The sequence below is a fragment of the Pollachius pollachius genome (assembly GCF_949987615.1).
Source record: "Pollachius pollachius genome assembly, chromosome: 3".
In the NCBI taxonomy this organism is placed as follows: Eukaryota; Metazoa; Chordata; class Actinopteri; order Gadiformes; family Gadidae; genus Pollachius; species Pollachius pollachius.
The window spans coordinates 44,277,891-44,301,188 of NC_136936.1; the positions used below are offsets into that span (position 1 = coordinate 44,277,891).

At 41.7% G+C, this 23,298-nt stretch overlaps 1 protein-coding gene across 2 annotated transcripts; it reads left to right on the plus strand.

The window, feature by feature from the left end:
* The first annotated feature begins 633 nt into the window (after positions 1-633).
* Positions 634-23,182, plus strand: uxs1 (UDP-glucuronate decarboxylase 1). Of its 2 annotated transcripts, none has more exons than XM_079733973.1 (15): positions 634-1,339; positions 4,409-4,436; positions 4,541-4,589; positions 6,440-6,483; positions 7,368-7,428; positions 8,139-8,319; positions 11,509-11,613; positions 13,740-13,799; positions 14,936-15,057; positions 18,751-18,870; positions 19,381-19,424; positions 20,604-20,664; positions 20,964-21,021; positions 21,780-21,898; positions 22,407-23,182. In XM_079733973.1, exons 1-15 carry the CDS (start codon positions 1,252-1,254, stop codon positions 22,536-22,538), a joined length of 1,272 nt encoding a protein of 423 aa, XP_079590099.1. In that variant the 5' UTR covers positions 634-1,251; the 3' UTR covers positions 22,539-23,182. The 2 variants fall into 2 exon arrangements, with proteins under 2 accessions (XP_079590099.1, XP_079590100.1); XM_079733974.1 differs by having other exon boundaries at positions 21,795-21,898.
* The last annotated feature ends 116 nt before the right edge of the window (positions 23,183-23,298 follow it).

Here is a 23,298-nt window from a genome sequence, read left to right on the forward strand (position 1 = left end):
ACATGATAGTTACTTACTACTCATAGCACCCTTGGGCAAGAATCCTGCAACCCCTACCCCATAATGGTATTGTAGCCTATAACTCAATTCATCACTAGAATGACTAAAAAACTAAACAGTCAATATACAGGTATAAACCTTTAAAATAGAATAGCAATACAGTAAAGGGTCTGGTCTTGGATTTAACACAGATTATGAATCTTCACATTTATATCCACAATAAAAGTTTTTTCTTTGATTATGGATGATTTCAATATTAATCAATTAAACATTTACATTTTCTAGGAACGCAACACGATGTCAACTTTTATAAATGTGTTTAGTCTCAGATGGGTCAGAGCAATGTGGTAGTTTTCCTAAATGCGAGTCTTCTATTTATGAATGAACCATTGTGCCTGAGGTGGATGAACCCGAGATTTGAAGTTATGTCTGAATGTGTTGAATTGCTTGACTATTACTGATCTGTTATTTACATTAATTATCAATCGCATGTTTGGGATATATATGCAATGTCAACAAATAGCGTTAGAAGTCGAATTAAACATTCTAATGACTAAATGGGATATTGAGGATTATTATTATCGAAAGTTAAAAAGCAGTCCGTTTAATCAATCCAAGAATTTGTCGTTCACCGATCAAACGCGTCGGGCAAACAGTGAAGAACAACCCGAGTTTGTGCTTTAATGCAAGACTGAGATAGTTATTTATTTAATCACTTCAAGTTTTACTTTAGTGAAATCGCTGCTGTCATATCGTTCTCTTACTGGATATTAATACGGGCTGAAGAGGCGGTGTGTTTGTATAAACTAGCCAGCCTGCTGGAGCTAAAGGCTAACCTGAGACGATGCACTTTCGGTACATTATACCGTCTGTTACCCCAACCGGACTACGCTGTTAAAGTGCGTTGACCGTTTGGCATATAAGGACTTCCATCAGGTCACTTAATAGCCGTAATTCGTATTATTCTACAGTAGCACACAGTGCTGGAGATAAGACAGAGCTACTAGTGTCGGGCTAGCCACGTATGACTGGGAAGTGTTGACGTAGCAGCTTGCTAACCAACTTGCTTGCCGAGCCGTCCGACTACTCTCAGAACAATGCACTGCGTCGCCAAAACATGATCTTTTAGGGTAGCCTATTATTTGACCTGCCGTCTGGTATGTCTGGTGACGACCGAAAACATGGACAGTCTTGAGTTAAAGTGTAGTGGTAGTGTTGTTGTTGCGAGTCCCATGTTGCATTGAGCAGATAATGAAGCGGATCGTGTGGGTGATCTCAGGGATAAACAGGAGAATGATGAAGCTGCTGGTTGCCCTCGCGTTGATCGCCTACATAGCCTGTAAGTACACATCCATGAAAATGATCCCACACCCCACACCGGCGCAGTTTATGTGTCGAGATACTCGAAACCTAGTCGAGATTATTATAAAGTTGCCTGTTGTTTCATCTTGTATCAAGGCGGTGAAGTTGCGTCTTTGCCATCTGACAGAACTGAAGGTGGACCATATTGTTATTGACAGTATCACGGTAGCTTTCGTCCTAACATTTCTCCAGGGCGAGGCTTAATGATCAATAACATATAAACCATATACACTATTAGCTGCTATGCTGAAAACAGCCACCTAAATCAAGTCATACTTGGTATGCAGAGTATGAACAGCGTACATGTTGATGACCCTAGTTACTTTCCACAATTTATTTTAAGAGTGACATTAACACTCGAGTCGATTATGAAACAGGCACTAAATCAATCAAGATATTTGTTAGTGTAATTTGGTGTTAGGTAATCCATGTTAGTCATCCCACAGGCCCTCCTATTCCCTTATAGGGATGGATGGGATGCAATTGGTAGGTGGGTAACCATGATTCTAAAACACTGATGGAAAAACAACCTAAAAAATCCGAAGGGTGACAAAGGTTGTATAATTTCAAATCAAAAGCTCATTTAATCTGAAGTGAATGGAGCATTAACCATAGTTTGTGATCGTATTTATGAAAAAGTTAATTTGTTTGTATTATGGAGTGGTTGTGGGCCAGGTCAGGACCAGGGCCCCGTTTCCCGAAAGCATCGTTGGTAACGAACCTCGTGAAAACGCTCGACGCTAACGAGGACTCCAGGGGTACTCGTAGGATGCCAAGAGCATCGTTAGCCTACTATAGCCTCAGTGGTGTCACCAGTGGACATTCCGTGTATTGGATGCGATTTATTAAAACACATCCAATACCACGGAATGCCCAGCTGGAGCTATTTCGCAACCAAAAACAGTGGTTACCGCCGATATATTACTCATAGACTACTGTTAGATTTAAACAGCAAAGATAGAGACATGTTAGAAGTCAACAACAACATAATTTATTGCAGCAATTTAAAATAAAAAAAAACATGCCAAGCCGAAATGTACCGATCAAACTCCACGTCACAAGGCATATAATAAAATCAAATGATTCCATTGCTCTTGTGTGGGAGGTCGCTTTCGAGCTGCACTTGCTGTCTCCCTCTGATTTCAATTCAACCATCGTGTTTAAAATGTCCTCATATTGATCAATGACAGAAGACATAGGCTACTGTAGACATGCATCATTCTGAGACCAGCGGGTGTCGGAAAATTTCTGCAGGCGTTTTTTGTTGCGATTGTTTCGGTGAGCTTCGGTGAGGCTGTGATGAAGTTTACTATTTATTGGACCCTGTCTAGACAGTAACGAACATCCCTGACCATAGTTAATCGCGTTTGTAGTCTACACGCAGACGTGAACTCATTATTGCATGCGGGTGTATTCATTCATAAAAATATTAATACATTCGGGAATATGCAATAATACAAATTATTCTAAAGAGATCCTGCCCAACAATATGGGCAGGATCTAGACCAAGCTCTCCTAATCGGGTCAGCAATAGCCGTGTGTCAATGCCTAGCCTCGTTTGAATGATAATGAATGAATGGAACGTTGCATTTTTAATGTCTACAAATATTCTAGACTAGAGAGTGCGCGCCAATCAATGACACCTTATGCGGAATCAGATAAAGTCGGCTCACTTTGCTGCGCAAAGTATGTTTCAGTTTAACCCCATTTTCCTGCGACATTCCTGCGTCTCCCCCTCCTACGGAGCCCGTTTCAGCAACGTGTCAGTGGACAGGTACAATCCTACGAACGTCGTGAGTGCAGTGAACGCGCGTTCATGTTAAGAGGAGTTTCGGGAAACGCTCCAAAGAAATTCACAATGGATCTCAGAATGATCGTACATCGGGAAACGAGGCCCAGACCTGATTGTATTGTCTAGGAAACAATAATGTTTTTCTCAGCGATGAGGCATGGTTCATGGATCTGGTTTTTGGCTTTCAGGAACAAAAACACTAGACAACACATATTTTCTATGTTTATTTTCTTCAATGTTTATTTTATACAAGGACTTCAGACTTGCCCTCCTTTAGCTTCAGGATGTTCTTAGGTATTGCCATGGTGACGTCTTGCAGTTGTTAAGATACAAGCTCATTGCCTTATTGGCATCAGCGCTATAAAATAAATTGTAGAGTGGTACAATATATTAGCCTATGTATTTGATGCAGGTATATAATTATTTTGTGTGAAGAAAAGTCTTTACTGGTCAGTAAAGAGTAAACAAAGGTTTGCTGACCGAGAGGCCCAATCAAAGAAGATTCTTCCTGACTCTTTGTCGAGAAGGAAGATGTATGCAAGTTCCTTATTGCAATTCTTATCAAGTCTTGCTTAATATTCAATGTCAACGACCTCCTTAAAAATTTGACAGATAATCTCAATGGGACTATCCTTGTTTAATTAAGGTTAAGTGAAAATAAATCAGGACAATGTACCAAAGGTCCTTGGTGGATTTCCCTCAATAGATTGCAAATGACAATCATGCCTGTTATGTTACCATGAATTGACTAAACAAAACCAACTGTAGGAATGCAAACAATAATTGGCAGAGGTTTATTGTGGTTTATTGCAGAGAGACCAGTATTGTAAAACCTTCTGGTCACAGTTGAGATCATTGTTGCCTGATGACCTAGGTAGACATGAGTTCAGTGTTTTCTGGGCACTCCTAAGTCAGGGCATGTTCGAGTTCAGGGCAATCTTTCAATAGGCAGTCCCCATCGCCCAGCAGAGGAAGCAATACTTGAAATGCAAGAAATACCAAAAAGTCAAACATATAATACACAACTAGCAATATGTTATGCAATAGAAATGATCTTTTAATACACAAAATGTCCCCAATTCGATCTTTCTGTAGCCTAGCATGTAATTTTCAATGTTCCCATACATAATACATTAGATATCTATAGAACGCTCGCACGTATGCACGCACACAATTTCGTCATGATATGAGTTCATGATCTTTCTTTCTGCAATTTTTGAAACCGTCCTACAATTTTTCTTTTCTCTGTTCCAGCTGTCTGGGGAACGTATACGAACATGAGGTAGAGTATTTCAGGGAAACAAAAATTCTGGTGAATTCCTCATTTTGTAGTGTTTTTTTCTTATAGTGTTTGTGTGCTTATATTCCCCTAACTCGGCATCCTAGATCGATACAGGAACACAGCGAGATGAAGATTGAGCAAAGAATAGACGAAGTAAGTTGTACTTTTTGGGTTACTTCATGTATTAATGGCATTGCAAGGCAATTATGAGTCTCTTTTATTAGTCTGGTTGCTGAAATTCAACCGTTTCCTGGCCATTTATGATTACTCGTTATTCACTAAGCGCATAATATTTGCATCATGAAAATCAAGCAACAATTGAACTTGAACTCATACCAGTTAATGGGTTGAAGGCAAAAGGTGTTTCACACACTTTTGCCCACAATCTGAGTGTAAAATTGTATAGCAATCGACAGTTCGCAGATGAAAGGGATTATGATAAGTGGGTATGCATTCTTTAATACATCCATGTTTGGGAGATTCATTTTTTAATTCCTTGTTTGATAACCAAAAGTAGGCTTTCACTTTTTCAGAGAAGTTGGTATCCAAAACTAAACTGTACCGACACAATTGCACACTGTCATGTTTATCCAAAGTAACCTTTATTCACATTACGCAGTGCAAGTAAACACTGGCTTGTCACACTTACTTCTATCGAGATTTATGATCAAGACATAACTGATATAATAATTAATAGTTCTTATATTTATTAATAATTATGGTCTTTTGACTGTCGTTTCACGCTATTGATGCAATAAGAGGACTTCGATGTCGAGAAAAGTAAAAAAGCTATTGCATATGTCCTACATCATGTACAGCGAGTGACCGTGGGCACTATGACAAAGATACCTGATTGGGATTGGTTCAACAGATTTATATGCAGGCTAGAGCCATCTAACATTTACCTTTTGTGCGATAACTTTTTATGTCTCTTTACCTTGTAACTTATATGCCTACTGGCACCTTACCTATTAAAGCCCAGTACATGCAACCGTAGTCGTTGGAAAGGGAGGTGTGTGTTTGAGGGGGTTATTCAGTTCTTGGAATTCTTCACTGCTGTTGGCTAGGGGTGGGAATCTCTTGGCACCTCACGATTCGATTCTGATTCAGAGGTCAACGATTCGATTCTAAAACAATTATTGATGCATCTCGAAGCAATTTATTTTTTTAATGTTATTTCCATGCAGGATTTTCAAAAAATATGTATACATCTGAATTTGCTACTCAGTTTGCTGATCACTTCCTACTTTTGTAATGATCAATAAAAGAAATCAACAGATTAATTACCTTATCTAATATTTGATTAGAGAAAAAGCTTTTGTCACAAATATGACTTTCTATGAACAATGCAATAATCAATGCAGCTTGCATTACAACACACTATGGAAGAAGGTAAAAAATAAACAGATTTAGTTTTCTTTTCTTTCTAATCTTTCTTTCTATGTCATTAAAGAAAAAGCTGCTCTTAGTCAATTATAAGAATAAGAACTTGTTAGTCGTTGTGGCTGTTAGTGGCTGTGAGTTTGCGTGCATGCTATGCGTAGGCTGAATCGCAATCACGTCCAGACAAATCAGATTGGCCAATACACATTGAAGATAAATTAAATAATTTTAAAACTACTCAAATTATCCCTCTCTGTCGAACAGCATGTTGCAGGAGGCGAACAAATTTAATTAAAAAAAAATATATATAATCTTTTTTTTTTTAATTCCGATTATTAACTTATCTGAATTGAGACGGAATCGTTCTACACAGAATCGCGATGAATCGATTATTTTTCCCACCCCTACTGTTTGCTACAAAATGTTAGACACCAGGCATTAAATGTTCCCCATATATCTTTTTCAATTTTTATGAAAGTTGCATAATAATGTGCAGATCATGTCTGAAATGAAGAATGTATGAGGTTTTTAATGAGGCATAAGATGGAGCTGATGCACAATGCACCTGATTTGTTCTGACTCGCTGTGCCCTTGTTCTGTCAAACCCTCCTCACCTGTAGGCTGTAGCACCCCTCAGAGAGAAGATTCATGACCTTGAGCTTAGGTAAGCATTTCTTTTACACACACTCACGCAGGTATTAATACACGTTGTGAATACACGTTCAGGGATTGGACTCTGCAAACTCTGGTATGCTGCCTATGAAGTATACCCCTCTGTGACTTGCTGTTTGTTAAGTCGTGGATGCTGTGTTATATTCTGCACAGCAGTAAGTGGGTGTGTTTATGACCCAACTTGACGCTGTACTAAGCTCCTAAAAACTCTTATTTCCAAATCATTCAATAGTCATTGTCTAAAACCTCTTGACTTTACTGAACAAAGAGTTTTTTTTACTAAGGATTTTATTGTATCCCCTTTATGTTTATCAATCAATATCACTGGATCCCAAAGTAAATGCTTCCAATGCATCTTTCCTGACAGCTGACCAAACAGTAGCATGTCTGGTATGCTGCCTGGAGGATTGGCAGCTTGTATTTGCTTCTTTATTACATAAGATTGTCACATTCTGAGCAAATGTCTAGCAAGACCCTTTTTGTCTGTGTGAATGCAAATTAGTGACATCGCACCATGTCACTAATGATTTTGGCTGCTGTGGTTGGACTTTGTGTTGGCTTTGTGTTGGCTTTGTGTTGGGTTTGCCTGTTCACTTGTAGATCTGTTGACTTTCTTAATTTAATAATAGACAGCAGTAGTAAGCTACGATTTTTTATGTTAAGCCTAGAAGCAAATTGTCGAACGACAAACAATATTTAGGCTTTCATTATGTGGCTATCATTCGTATAACATTTTGACACGCGTGTCTGAAACATGTATGTGTGAGAACATGACGATCAATAATTGTTCTAAATTGTATTACGCAAGTTGTCAGTAGATCGTTTTGGTTGGTTTCTTTTTTCCAATGTTAAAACTGTTCACCTCTTCTTTTACAGCTTTACCCAGAAATATCCTCCTGTCAAATTCCTCTCAGAAAAGGATCGGAAGAGGATTTTGGTACGTTGAAAACAGCACTCATCTTCTACCACCTCTTTCCTCTTCATTCATCAGGGCACTTGTAGTCACTCCTGTTTGCCCTTGCTCTCCTCTCAGTGCAGACCTTCCACAGCCATCCCATAATACTTCAATTATGTGTTTTCCTTGTTTACTCAGCCATCCATCTTTTCTCAGAAATACCTCTTCCTTATAAGTTAGACACACAAAGAATAGACAAAAATACCTTGAAACACAACAGCGTATGCATAATTTAAGAAGTGATGATTGTTCTTGAGTGTTGGGTTTGGGTTTCATTCAAGGTTACATTGTGACGTAAGAAACATTTGAAAGTGATGCTGTGAAAAGAAAACTCAATTAAAAAAGTAAATTCAAGTAAAAAAAACAGCAGTAAATGGAGAGAAAAAGTGTCTGTAAAGTTTAAAATCAACACCACTCAAGTCAATGGAGATCAATCTGAATGCCATACCGTTGGTAAACCTTTCTCGTCAAACGTGTCCCAAAACAACACTTCCCTCCAGAGGGAGTTGCATATCGTTCTGGCTAAACCTACTGATTGCAGACCTTTTTTCTTCATTCTGTACCGTTTCTCCCTTCCTTCAAAATGAACCAAACTCAGCCCAGCTCAATCAACCAATCAGCCATCAGCCGAGGCCGCAGTCGACGAATGCACCGGCCGTGACTCACGGTTTGCGTTTTTTCCCTGTCCCCAGATCACGGGCGGCGCAGGCTTCGTGGGCTCCCACCTCACTGACAAGCTGATGATGGACGGCCACGAGGTGACCGTGGTGGACAACTTCTTCACGGGCAGGAAGAGGAACGTGGAGCACTGGATCGGACACGAGAACTTTGAGCTCATCAACCACGACGTGGTGGAGCCTCTGTACATCGAAGGTGAGGAGAGATGGCATCGGGTCTTGTTTCACTCAATTCATTAGTTATTTTTGTGTGATGGTATTTCTGTGGATTTGAAATGTCGATTAGTCCAGGGTGTTTGCTTTAGTTGTAAAAACATGATGAGGACCATGATGGGATGTTTACTGTTATCCCTTTGACAAATGCCGGGAATGATAAATAAGTGCATGGCTTTGCAGGGGTGTGTGCGGGTGTGTTGGGAGACGCTTATTAAAATGTGTCTTTGTAAATATTTATATATTTCTGTCCAGATGGCCTTTTTTTTGGTTTCAAATCCTTTAGTCAGTTAGTGGTTATAACAACAGTCAAGGCCTGTTGATAATAAATAAATATATAGTATAATATAATATATTATAGTAAATACATTTAAATAAAGGCCATCCTAAATTTCTCTGCTGAGATGAATAAAGTATATCTTATCTTATCTGCTGTGAAGTAAGGTTAGGTAGGGACCAACTTATTAGCTATGAGAAATTCACTAGGTACCTACGTGTTGATTTGCTTTCGCTTTCTTACCCTGACAACCACTTTTCATAGGCCTAGTTTTTCACTGACATTATTTTCCTTGTGCGCACACCAAACATGATGAGTGGAATTCATTTCAATAACTCAAAAGGGAGACACACTTGCTGAGAATATAAATATTTTATCATTTTTCTGAGGTATATTATACATCCCAGTATCACAAATGCATTGCACATGGCAGGCTCAAAAATAGTTGACGTTAAATATTCAAACAAATGCTTGGCCAGTAGTTTCTTCCACTCAGGTAAAAAGACAACATTAAAAGTTAATTGGAGTAATAACTAATATTTTTGGTATATTATTGTCTTTAATGAGTTTACTCAGTATCCGTCATATATTCTAAAAGATGTGAAGGAAAGCCTCAACCTTAATGTAGCTTACTTAACTTGACTATCCTGGTCAAGGAGGAGCCTTGAAAGTGGTTATATTTATATTAGGATCGTGCACATGATAATCCAAGCCATTATATCACTGTTATTAAATAAGACAGGATTTTAGCGATAAAAGGTGTGTGGAGCTCTGCCTGGGCGGTGGTTGACGGAGATAGGGTTATAATTCTCAAACACTAACTAGTATAACTCCCCGGTGTGTTTGACTTGTGGATGCTTGCTCTGGAAAGCCGTTGATTTTGATGATCACGTCCGAGAGAGGGTTAGTCTTCCAGGACACCAACAGTATGGCGCTACGGTGTGTGGCTTTGTCGAGCTCCGTCTGAGCAGTGGTTTATGTCCAAGGGTGGGTTTGCTTCTCAGTGTAATGTCGGTGTATGCTGCAGATCATATACACGTCACTCATTATAACACTCGATCACAACAACGGTACTAAAAAAGGCTCACAAAGTTGCCGTTAGGTCGTAACACGCCCCCCATCTTCCTAGAAATCTCAGCCCAAAACACATATCTTTTTAATTACAGTGTTTGTATTCCCGCTGATACTGTGGGTCGACTGGCTCTTTAAGATGCACCCCATAAGTATTCACAGCACAAAGGGGAAGATACACAGGCTGTATATTCACAGGGGGAAGGGAGGAGCACAGAACACCTTGTATTGTTTGTCAGTATACGGGCGTCACTGAACAAGATATTCTGTCAACCATTGTTAGTATTTTATGCAAACGTAAAACATGGCCCGAGACTTTAACTGCTGGTAGATCTTTTCTAGATAGGACACCTGAACGAGTGTGGTTAGATTATATAATTATGCAAATACTTATATTAGTGTTGTTGTGTACATCTCAACTGCACCATATAGAAAATATATGTAGAACAGAATATTCTACAAACTATTTACTGAGGATGGTTGAAGTTCTATATTTCTTCCACATTCTTGTTTATATTTGTATATATTTTTTCCACAAGGCAAATCACGCCTTGAGGAAACTCTTCTCTAAAGACGGTGCAACTCTATTCCATAGAATGCACCTTTTGAAATGCCTGTGTTGTATGGGGTGATAAACTCCCCCACCGGCACAATAAATTGCCCGCCTTTCATCCAGATCAGTGGGCTACAGTTATCTTTGTCTGATGGTGGCGGCCGGAAAAACACCCTGTGTTTTCCTTGGCCTCCACACACTTTTCTTTACCACATAGAGGAGATTCTCCTCGCCCCCTGTGCTGTTCCGATCCACTTTGTTGTCTGATGGCACTTCTGGGGTGCGAACACCTCTCTCCCCTGATGAAGTGAAACAGCAGGAGAGCTGTCTGCGGCTCTTTGTCCCTATAGTCAAGAGAACGAAGGAATGGTGAAATGCATTAATGAACAAAGACACTTTGTAGCGTTTGCATTTCAGTAAATAGAACAAAGCAGCAACGAGTACCGCCTGAGAGAATTCTTTTAACCACCGTGTGTGATGACTGCTGTTGACATGGTTTGACTTATTTTGGATCATCCTTTAACTTTTTGAAATGCTTTTCCAAGCATTTTGTATGAATCTAGACTGTCTAGAATGTGCTATTCTTAGGAAGTAACCTGATTGGATGGTGCCACTGCCATTGCACAAAGGCGTTATCAAAGTGGGTATCAAGCAAACAATAAGGGCATTAATTGAAAGCAGAACATAACATCGCAAATTGCACAAAAATGACAAACCTTCAGCCCCAGGCAAGCAATGCTGTGGTATCATTCATTCTGCACCCCCATCTCGCCAATTAAATTTCCCATTGTTACACATGCACAAATTAACCATCACGGTGATGTGACAATTAAAGAGGAGGTAGTCTGCGTCTGTCAATACTTTTGGTCTGTTGGTTCCAGGCGACCACTTTTAAGAGTGAGTGGCCTTTATTGGCAGTTGGACTGTGCTGAAATGGTTGAGGATGTCGGCGGGGAATGGTTTGTGAAGTGGTCGATAGTGTGTGGAGGTTGAAAGAGTCTGCGCTGGGGGATTAAAGGGGCATGTATGGCTACCGGTTGATTAGGGAATCAGGGAGAAGGTGAGGAATGGATGCATGCAACCGGGAAAGGTGGAAGGGTTATGGCGTAGGAAAATGGGTCTAATGGTAATGGCCTTAGAAATCAAGGGATAGGAGACCTGTTCAATGGCTAGTGGGGTGGAAGGTGTTTAGAAATTGAATCTCTGAAATAACGTGTGTGTGTGTGTGTGTGATCACCCCATGCAATCCTTACCCTGTGTTTTATCAACAGTGGATCAGATCTACCACTTGGCATCTCCAGCCTCTCCGCCAAACTACATGTACAACCCCATCAAGACCTTGAAGACCAACACCATAGGAACTCTCAACATGCTTGGTAAGTCCTTTCAAGTCACTATGCTAGCACCAGATGGGCAGAAACCATCCTGCAGCACACCCAACAATCAATGTGGCTGCGCACATTTATGTTCAGTCCGTTGTCTGTTATCTGAAGTCAATAAATAATTTGTATTTTTTCAAGGGAATTTACCGGTGCTGTCGTGTCAGCTTTGTGTTTATAAGGCTGCAGCCTCCTGTGCCTTTCTTTATTCATCAGTAGAGGTGCTCTTCCTGGTCACCGCAATCATTAAAATATATCCTGAAGCACAGCCGTTTCGGGGTTTAGACCTGCTGTGTTTGGGGACAGATTTAGGTTTGTGGTGCGTCCTTGAGATTGCACCAATCGCCAGTACAGAAAAGCTTTTATCATGCCCTGTGGACGTTGTATACCTGCCATCCTGATGCAATTTCTATGTGCAGTTGACACATGTTTGGTTGATATTAAGAAAAGGACTGCAGTGTTTTCCTTTCAAGGGCGTCTATGCGCTACGACCTCAACTTGTTTGCAACCCGCACACCCTCGTCCTCACTCATTACGACATCATGCTTAAATCAAATGTGATGTTTCCTTGGCGTTTACACGGCTACATACTAGGAGGGTATATGTATGACAAGAGGGGGGCGGGATGGGGCTCACTACTCTGAGCAGTGGCCAAGGACAATGCATCATCCTATGGTTGTCATGGGAACGTGAGCAATTCCTGGCCAGGCAAGATATCGAAATCCTGCAATTACCTCGAATGGGAGCGCCAGGAATGACGGTGATGACTTTTGTGTGAAGAAGACAGTAGGTCTATATGTTGTGGAGGGTCATGCATCCATGTCAGTGTTGATGGCCAGCATGATGACTGTCGGTTCAGTCACATGGGTGCCATTAAGGCTGATTACTTCATTGAAAGGCCCATGATTTTCCGGTCCATTTAGACGCTTACATGCAGGCATCAGAGCTTTTATGGTGCAATTCGGTTTTAGTATTTATTGTATCCTAAAATGTGTGTTCTGGGCTGATTCAATAGTCCCCCTTAACCTCTGTGTCCATTTTGATATAAGGAGGATTATGTGTTGCTGTTTGTTGCATTACACATTTTATCACTGTTTGTGTGTGGTTTTTTTTTTACACATAAAACCTACTTCAGCTTACATTTGTTGAATGAGCCAAAAAACGTCTCAAACAATGACCTGTCCTCCATGATGTATTACCCTTGGAGGATTCCTCATAGTGTTTAACATCATCCTTATGAGAAACTTCAAGGGTCATTTACTGAGAAAGTACAACATCGTTATAATTGTTGTCTTTTTTTTGTTGATATGCTTAAAATAAAAAGAGCAGACAATCAGGCTACACAATTAACCCATTCCACCAGCAAATGGCAGATATATTTGAGTATTGGTAAAATTTAAAATGGTAAATTCTTACGAGGGGCAATGTTTGATTGTTATTGTATAACCGATATCTTGAATGGAATTCTAGATTATTCTGATTCTATTCTTGTCCACGGTCCATTAATATCCCCAACATTACTGTGGGTCCCCCACATATCAGAAATTTAATTGTTGATGTCGGATATCGAAAATAACAATTCCACCAGTCACAATTATATTGCTACATGTGGACTTTCAATCATAGATATTTTTAATTGTTTTTCTTTCTCGTGAAAAGGAAATACTTGTATCTATAATTCAATTATAGATCTCTGTAAATCAGTTTTGACAGTTTTACCCGAAACAGACCAAATAACAATGTTAAAATGAATAGAACGAACAGAAATGAACAGAATGAACAGAAATCGCCATTGGAAGCCTTTAGCATAGGAGAGCATGCTTCCCATTACTCCCAAACCGGATCCAGCAGGAGTGACCAGAACAAAAGCCTCTCTTAGTTATTGACTCTGATTTTATGGATCTGTTTGACCAACACAAGGCCCTACCCATGCCTGGGAATCAGCTGCTGCCCATCCAAGGCCAGACCTGCAAAAGACAAAGTTGCACATGGGGATTTTCTCACGATGCCAACTTGAATGCGTGCCATTGCAATCCGTGTCTAGTTGTAAACCGTCGGGTTTGTTTAGCTCTGTGTGTGCAGACTCTGCGCCCACTGACACCTCTCCCTACTGTCTCCTTCAGGGCTGGCGAAGCGCGTGGGAGCGAGGCTCTTGCTGGCGTCCACGTCCGAGGTTTATGGAGGTAACGTACGCACACAGCCCCCCCGCTGCCTGTTCTATCACAGTTAACATATCAAAGAGCATAAAAGTGCTGATTGTGGTAGTGAATATTGCAGATGGAGGCATATCTAATCCTGTCCTATAGAAATACTAATGACTTAATGAACTCCTAGCTGGGGTTTCCAGCGCTAAATCACGACCCCTTCATCCACCTCATGAGCTCTGCGTGTGAAATATAAAGCCGTCGCAATTAGCATACAGTCATTGAATACAAGATACAGCTTCGATGGCTGTATTCAATTTATGTTACAGATCTTTGAAGTGAAGTAATAATATATTACATAAATTAATTATACATACTGTATATCTGCACAATGCACGTGAAAGAAAATGTGGAGGCGGTGTCCTGCTAATGAGTGCACAGAGGATAATGTGAAGTGCCGGGCATCTACAGTTATGGTCTGCCAGACTATGGTCATCACTTCTGTGGGTTTAAGTTGGTGTAGGTGACCTTGTGTGACAAAATGTTCCCAGTCAATCTTAGCAATGAACGCCACCACTTTTAATTCACCCGTTGTGGTAGAAAATAACCAAGTTCTATCACTTCAACTAAACTAAGGGAGCTTGCGGAATCGAAGAGTCCGGAGCAAGAATGACAGAAGACTTTTTTGCTACCCGCGAACAGGCGACAACAAAGCCGAGTGGCTTGCAAAACACACTGCCAGATGTTTCTCGTGGTTCGCACAACACACTGCATAATGATTCTCGTCCTGCTCCTTATATCTTCACTTTTTGCAAGGCATCCTCCAAACTTACATAACATGTCAGACCATACAGATAACGTTTAGAAAAGTAGCATGTTCGAAGTAGTTCAAAGTCCTGTGTTTATGGTACTGTCTTTGTACATTCTGATCCCTTGGACCCTCCACGTGGAATCAGCATTTTAGGCCCAACTCATGTCAGACCCCATTAATAGGTAAAAGATGACTAGCTATTTTCCACCATTAATATAGGTATATGCCTGACAATAATCACAATTTGCAATAGAATATAGGGTTAATTTCTTCCATACCGTGTGCGATGCATCCTCTTTGCCTGGAATCAAACCAACCCCCCCCCCCAGCTAAACCTGTGCTCCATGCACCTTGTTTTCTTCAGACCCGGAGGTCCACCCCCAGAACGAGGAGTACTGGGGGCACGTCAACCCCATCGGGCCCCGGGCCTGCTACGACGAGGGGAAGCGGGTGGCGGAGACGATGTGCTACGCCTACATGAAACAGGTAAGCCCGCGGCCGCGGCTGGCAAGATGAGTCCATTTAATTGTTTTGGTCAAACCTGCACTAAGTCCGTTTTCCAATCAGACTTTCTCATGGGGGGGGGGGGGGAGCCTATGGCCTCCATTTAAAGCTATACGTACCGTAGAATACAAGCCACCTGCTGCTACCAACAACAGGTTGTTTCTAATGTTGTCTTCCTATTTAGTTTGCTGTGTTGGTTTATTTGATGTGTGAGGTGTGTATGTGTGCACATGCATAAGATTCCCAAAGAAAGATTCACGCTGGGAGATACTACACATTGTACATTTCAATTCCCATTGTGTTGTTGCTTAAAAGGTAGATATGTTTCTGCTATTGTAATGCCCCCTGTGGCAAAGCTTGTGATGAAGAATGGAGTAATTCCTGTAACAGTTACTGCTTGCCTCCGTATCCCTGCATGGGTTCATCAAATAGATTCAGCTTTGGGTGCCTGGGGTGAATATAAATATTAGTATTAATAAGAATGCATTTTATTTATATTATATATTATTATATTATATTATATTACATTTTATAGCACCTTTCATGGTCTGGCACAATCCCAAAGGGCTTTGACAATGCAGTACAACTAAATGACAAATAACACAGCAGGCGAGATGGCTAAATGAAAAGCGTATCTGAATAAAAATGTCTTGAGTCTGGGGAGTGCCCTTCAGTGGTCTTGGATGGAGTTGTACTCTTCTAAACAAAAAACAGGATTGCATGTAGGAGCCACTGAAAAGGTTTTGTGTGATTTCTAGAAAGATTTCTGAAGGTCATTTTAATTTCCGTTTTGGCTAGGCTTTTGAATGTGAACAGCACTATGACAGAATGTTTATATTTCGTATAGGTTTATATTTGCACAATAACAAACGGTGAGTTGTATTTTTTGTATTTACAGAGCGAGTGGAGGATATTGTTCACTTATGTTACTGACATGTGTTCAGGTCCACGTTGTGATGAAACTCGAGGTCACTCTGTATTTTGTTTTTACATGCATTGTACATTTCCTATGCATTAATCTAAGAGTAGAATTGAAATGTATCCACATGAACCTGGCCTTGTTTATTGGAGGGGAAACTGCATTATCTTTTATAAGATGTAAGCTATTTAGTGAAGCCTTCAACGTGAAACGATGAATTAAAGTATAGTTATGTTTTGTGAATTTAGAATGCATAAAGGATGCCTAGAGGTGAGGTAATTATAATTGTCATTAGCACAGATTCAGGAAGATACCTTTCAACCTCACCCGGTTTATATAGAAAATACATTCTCAACGTTTGTTTTCAAATGCAGAAAACGTACATGTATGCGAGTATGCTTTAATAACATGTTTGGTTTTTAATTAGTTGCAATACATTAGAAATGTACTTTCTAGTGTTCTTGGTTCTCAAAACTGTTGTAGTTTCTGTATGTTATGTGTGTTTCATTCACAACTCGCTGATGCTCTCTGAGAAAGTGAGGCAGCAAGAAACTCTGAGAAGAGGCTCATTGTGTATCTAAAGGTACCATAGGTGCCTGTTGGGTGACTTAGTCATGTTGTTCTAATATCAGCAGGCACCATCCCTCAGTGCAGGCCAAACAACCATCGTTCATGATGATTGATGGTGTTGTAGTCTTGGTAGATCCTATGCCTCGACAAATATTTAAACCTGACTAATTTATCCCAAATTCAGTGTTGATATGAAAAACAAAAAGGTGTGGGTGCATTTTTTATTTCACACGGGGACCTACATCATCACACACACAAACCCAAATAAATATGAGTTGCACAGCACTATGTTTGTGTTCTGACATCCCCCTGCATCCTCTGAACATATTCCCACTGTGGGGATTTGTCCTTTCTGCCACCCTGACATACGCGAGCCTTTGATGAACAGATGCGATTGTTGTCTCACGGCTTTCATTTAAGCTGATGATATTTCTTTATCTTGTGTTGCTTTCCGTTTCTTCGAGATATCTCGGCACCCGTCCCCACACCTCCAGTTTTCGCCCCTGGTAGAAATGCGATGAACGTAGCACCTCAGATATCCAGCTGTCTGGCAGGTCGGACGTGGGCTGAGGTATCACAAATAAGATCTCTGTTTAATTGAAATTCATTGACATTTAAAATGTGATCAGTCAAGGCTAGGCGTCGCAATAGATGGAAACATTATGCCTGCCATTCGCTTCAGACGGCAGGGGAGTCACTACCAACATAAATCGGCATGCTTTCAAAATGTTTTTTAAATTACCCCATAGTTCATTCCATATGTGATCTAGTTCCTATTACTTGTTAATAACAAACGAGTATAAACATCTGCAATGAAAGGCATGCTTCCCAAAAGCGACTATTCAGAGTGTCGAGATTGGCATTGCTTCTCATGGCATGTTTCCATGCATGCACATACGAGTGCACTAAGATGCACACAAAGTCCTCAGATCCACTGATTACCATACAGGGTTATGTGTGTGTGTGTGTGTGTGTGTGAGTGTCAATTCTACTCATTTGGAGATCCTACACTGTCTGCTATGCCCACCCCCACCCTCTCAGACATTTGGCAAAGGGGCAAATTTGCATTTTTTGATACGCTGTTCATATTTTTACATTGCAAAAGGCTCCTTTCATCATTTTTATTGTTATCAAGGTGTGTATGTTTACAAACAAGCCCTGTATGTGAGACATAAGCTGACCAAGACGGCCAGTAGAAGCTATTGCACACAACATTTCACTTTAGAGTTGGGAATGGCTGGAGGTTGTTAAACATGTGACAACTAATCTGCATTTAAAACGTGGCCCACTTCATCATGCTGTCCCCATTGTGTCCTTGCCTTGCCTCACTATGTCTTAGGCTCCTTCGTCGCCTCTCGTAGGCTATTCGAGTCGTGTTTAGACTGCACGCTATTCAAATGAATACTGCCTTAAACCATGTTGATGATTATGGGCTGTCATTTGTCCAGAGAGGCCTGGTGGTGTACTGGGGAGGCAGTCATGTTTTTGTGTGGCTTGCGTTACTAATAAGGGGGCAGGATAGTGAACCGGCCGTCGGTGTCCGGCTCCCAACCTGAAGGGTACGGGTTGGATCCCCGATGTTCAAAAGATCCATGATAGAACAGGTCCCAGAAAACTATGTGTTTATATATATATATACAGATATACATTTTTTTTTTTATATACAGGAATATATTTATATATATACAGACATACAATTGGCAAATGAGTTTTCATATCACAATTTTGAACCTTTTCCAGCCATCATGCCCGATCAAGCATCTTCTCATACAATAGCTAGCAAGCCACTGTCGATCTATTGAAATTCTGTTCAAGAAGTATAAATGCATTGCATGGGGACTGAATCCCTGTGTTTTTTTAAATTATTTTGCACTTTATGAATTCTTAAAGGAGTAGGGAAAAGCAGAAAAATGATAACGAGAAAGATAGATTGCCGCAACTGAATTGAATTACTTGAACTCTTTGATTGCTGCATTAATTACCTTCTATACAACAGGAATCGTAGGAGCTTTATGATGGAGGCTTTTCTTAAATCTAATGGAAATTGGGTTAATGAGTATTTCTTGGGGTTAATTATGTACTTAATTAGTTTCTGGTCATTCATCTTGCTGTCGGGTTTTTGTTTTGATTGGTACATACACTGTTAGTTTGTGTTTTTATTTTAATCAGTGTGTGTGGGCCCCCAGGAAGGTGTGGAGGTGAGGGTGGCCCGGATCTTCAACACATTTGGCTCCAGGATGCACATGAATGACGGCCGAGTCGTCAGCAACTTCATCCTGCAAGCGCTTCAGGGAGAACCGCTCACGGTAGGCCTTTATCACCATAGGCCTTTATTAGCCCCCAATGGGTGGTGCCAGAGCTAACCAGCTTTCAGCTAAAGCTATCCATGGCTAATGAGAAGGTGATTTATGATATCAGAAAGCACGCAGCAGGTCTTTATAGTTAGGTCATACTATAACCCAGAAATGCAGTTTTTGGTTGTTGTTCATTCAAAGGCAACATTTGCTTATCTATTCTCCAAAAAAAAAAAAAATTAGATTACATTCAGCTTTGTCATTGCACAGATTTCAAGTACTGAGACAACAAAATTCAGTATAGCATCTCACCAAAAGTGCAAAAAAAGCAGTAAAGTGCAGAGTATGTACAAAAGGATATTGGAATATATGATCAGTAACCTGTATGCCGTATGAACGGTATTGCCAGTAGAACCGTGGTTCGGAAGATTTCAAGACATGTACGTTGAGATGGATGCAGTAGAAGACTGTATCCACCTGACTGGGAAGATGTTAGTAGTCATCAATCCTCTGTGTTTACAGGTGTATGGTTCAGGACTGCAGACCAGAGCCTTCCAGTATGTAAGGTAATTACATCACTTACCACTGCTGCGTATTGTGGGGCCATGTGCCTGGCTTAGTAGGTTCTTAACCCGTTATGTACACTTGGGACATGGCTGCGCATTGTTTCCCCATAAGGCATCCTCCCCCTGCCTTGCTCCCATCTAATGGGACTTTCAACACATTCTGCTGTTTGGCATCCTGGTATGTTGATGGTCAGGGCAGTCCTTTGTGTTCAGCCATTCTTTATCATTCTAATCGCCTTACCAGCAACGCGGTAAGGCGAGTCCTTTTGTGATCAGCTATTTTATTATCAGCCTAATCACGTGCAAAGCTGTCGGAAAAGCCGAGCTGTATTCAGGTCCTGTCCCTTAAGGGCAACGATGATAAGGGTCTGCTTGAAGGTGTCGCACACACACTTTCAACACCTGACCATTTACATCGTAAGAAATCCATTTTGATGCGCTGTTTATTGGCTGCTCTCTCTCGCTCGCTCTCTCTAAAATAGTTTCTCTGCGATCATTCCCTTTGCGTTTATCTCTAGCACACTGTCTGCCTGTTCAGTCAATACCATTCCATTAGCGCCCACCATTAGAGTCTGTTTGCTTCTGTGCCTGTTGAGATGAGTGATGGAGATGGATGGCACAAGCTGTCAACCATCGGCTGGTGTTCCATGCACTCAGGTGTGCCACGGTTCACCATCGACCGTAACAAGGCAACATCCAGAAACAATAATGAATCAAATCTAATCACCCACCAGTCGGAGAGTTGTCGTCGGGGTAATTACACCTCATTGTTTCGGAGGAGTAATCAGCATGGCATGCCGACACCACGTGTGCAGGTTGGCAGAATGGGCAGGTCTGCCTGCCAATCCCAGTGCATGTGGCAGGTTTGGTGAGTGGGAAGCCCTGTTTAATCCTCCAGATCCTCTTGAGAACCACCCTGAGGACCCCTCGTCTCTCCACTCCAGAGAGGCCCTAAGGAGGAGATTAGAAACCGGGGTCCCAGGGCAGCGTTCACCCCCTTTTGGTTTGGTTTAAGTCGTATGATTCATATGTGTAATGAATGGCGTGAATGTGTGTGTTTCATTGTTTGAACACTCAAAGATTCAAACGTTCCCACCTGGCTGCCTGGAGATGCAGGAGTCCCAAAGAGCCTAGGTGATGGGAGGTGCTAATACAGCCGTCTCTCTCCGTCTCTCCCAGTGACCTGGTGAACGGCCTGGTGCTCCTGATGAACAGTAACATCAGCAGTCCAGTCAACCTGGTGAGAGACACACACACACACGCACACACGCACGCGCGTGCGCGCACGCACACACACACCTGATAGAATGTGTTCATTAATCAATTTTATAATTTAGATTATATTTGTATATTCAACACGGAAAGAAAATTCACAATTAATTAGTGGACTATATCAATTATGAAATAGGGAAATTTGGCGTTCTTTCCCATTTGGATATCTTGGCTAGCTCATACATTTCTTATTGATTGGTTCATCAATTTGTGAGTCTGACTGGTGTGGCTGTTCTGATAACGAGGAGCTGTGTGGTTTTTAATCAGGGAAACCCAGAGGAGCACACCATCCTGGAGTTTGCCCAGCTCATCAAGAGCCTTGTGGGTAAGCAGTTCCGTTGTAGGCCAGTACCATTGCCTTGAATCTGAGAACTCAACGAACGAGTCAAAGACATGGGTGCATAACGTGCACGTAAAGGCATAGTGCGGCGAGGCAAGGACACAATGGGAACAGCATGATTAAGTTGGCCACGTTTTAAATGCAGCGTGGCTGTCGCATGTTTAACCCTGACTGATGGGGGTCAAGCAGGTTGTTTTGTGGGCGATAGGAGGACAGTTGTTTGGAGATGGCACGTTCCAGTGTTTTAGAATTGAATGAAGGAAGAGCTATCAGTCTGTAGTTCCGGAAGTCAGCGATGTCAAGGGTTGGTTTCTTAAGGTGCGGCTTAATTCTAGCAATCTCGGAGGACGCTGGAATAGGGCCTGAAGTGAGGGAGGATTAGATGAGGGTGGTGAGGAATGGCAGAATGTTGTTCAAGACGGCCATGAGGAGTGGGGAGGGGATCAGGTCAGGTGTTTGCGTGGTTAGACGCTGTTATTCTGTAGAAGTCTTAAGAGGAGAGAGGAATTCTCGGGAAAAAAAGATGTTGATAAGGGGAGGGAGGATGGCGGAAGGGGTAAAGTAGGTTACAAAGTCATCAGCTGTGAGGGAGGAAGGAAGGGGAGGGCTAGGAGGGAAGAGAACATGGAAAAAAGATTCCTGGGATTGGAGGCAGAGAAATAGATTTTGGTCCGTGATCTCTACTTTGTATGTATCGATGTTGTCTTGACTAACGTTTGTATTCCCAATGTTTGGCTTATAAGAACGTGTGTCCACAGTGAGCCACAGTCAGATCCAGTTCCTTCCTGAGGCCCAGGATGACCCACAGAGACGCCGGCCAGACATCCGCAAAGCGAAGATGATGCTGGGTTGGGAGCCCGTGGTACGTGAGATCCTTCCCCCTCCAAGCTAAAGGGCTTGGCCGCTCATGACTTTAGAGTGTCAACAAACCCAAAACCTTCTTTAGTTTGGTTTTAAAGGTGTTGGAATTTCTTCTATGCTCTTAAACATGGTAATCTTTCCAATTGTGTCGTCGCTTAGTTTCAGAAAAAATCAACCCTAAACGAAAATCGCATTATTCCTACCACACGCCGATGCACATCGTGTCACTCATCGGTGACTCGTCTGGTGTGCGATTGATGTAACCAAGGTCTTTTGTTTGTGTCATACATGGTTGGACACAGGACACCACAGGTGTCCCATGGCTGCATTGTCTACACTGCGTCTCATCATTAGGAAGTACATTGGTACACAGTATGGGCAAACTGGGATTCATCATTTTACCAATCGGACTCTGCAACGGCCAAAACATGAAGCGTAGTGTCTCATAGTTCACTCTATGTCTAGTCCTCGCAGTACAAATGAAGGGAGTGCTCTGTTTGTTTGGCCAGGTACCGTTGGAGGAGGGATTGAATAAAACCATCCAGTACTTCAGCAGAGAGCTGGAGCATCAGGCCAACAACCAGTACATCCCCAAACCCAAGGCGGCGCGGATGAAGAAGGGACGCCCCAGACATAACTGAGGTCCGACTTCCAACGTGACGCGACCGCTGGTGGGGACACCGAAACAGCTCTCTTGTAGGACCTTTTTGGGTAGACTTCTCCGTGGACATGACATTGTGTTGTGCACTCCTGAATTGAATGAATAAAGAAAGGGTTTTGAGTGTGTTCGTGCGTGCAGGTAAGGAACTCTTTCTCATTCCTGGAAAAAAAAGAGTGAAAATAGACTTGAAGAAGGTGTTTCAACATGACCGCTGCTGCACCTGCTGAAGGACTTCCCCCAGGGAGGATCAGGGGCAGGCTGGACATGACTACAGGGGCTATGAGAGAAAGGAGGACGACGAATAGACGAGGAATAGCCATTCGTTCAAAATTAGCCATTATTTTCTGTTTTTTAAATTTATGCTTTTGGATGGCGTTTTTTGATTGCTATTTAAAAGAAGCTTTTGCTAAAGTGAGAGAAGTGGAGTAGTGTTTACGCTTGCAGGGTGTTTGTGTTTCGTGTTTTTGTTCTTATTTAAATGTCTCCCCCCGGGATGGACTGGCTGATAGTGGCTTCAATGAATCGCCCCGTGGATTTACTGGTCTGCTGTCGTTCAATGGGGACGACCCCATCTGTTCCTCTCTCTGTGGATGTCGTAAAGCTTGCTGTACCGCGCTGGTTACGTCTCACTTCTGCTACAGAACACAGCGCAGGGACTGGGCTGTTTCTGAACCATCTTCTGTTTCAATGCTTCCGTCTTCTACTTTGTGAAAGCTCTGTGGATATGTGAATCGTGTACT

Coding starts and splice junctions, on each gene's coding strand:
- uxs1 (XM_079733973.1), top strand. CDS start 1,252: ATGAAGCGGATCGTGTGGGTGATCTCAGGGATAAACAGGAGAATGATG. Junction 6,484..7,367: donor ATTCATGACCTTGAGCTTAG/GTAAGCATTTCT, acceptor CTTCTTTTACAG/CTTTACCCAGAAATATCCTC. Junction 21,899..22,406: donor TGCTGGGTTGGGAGCCCGTG/GTACGTGAGATC, acceptor TTGTTTGGCCAG/GTACCGTTGGAGGAGGGATT.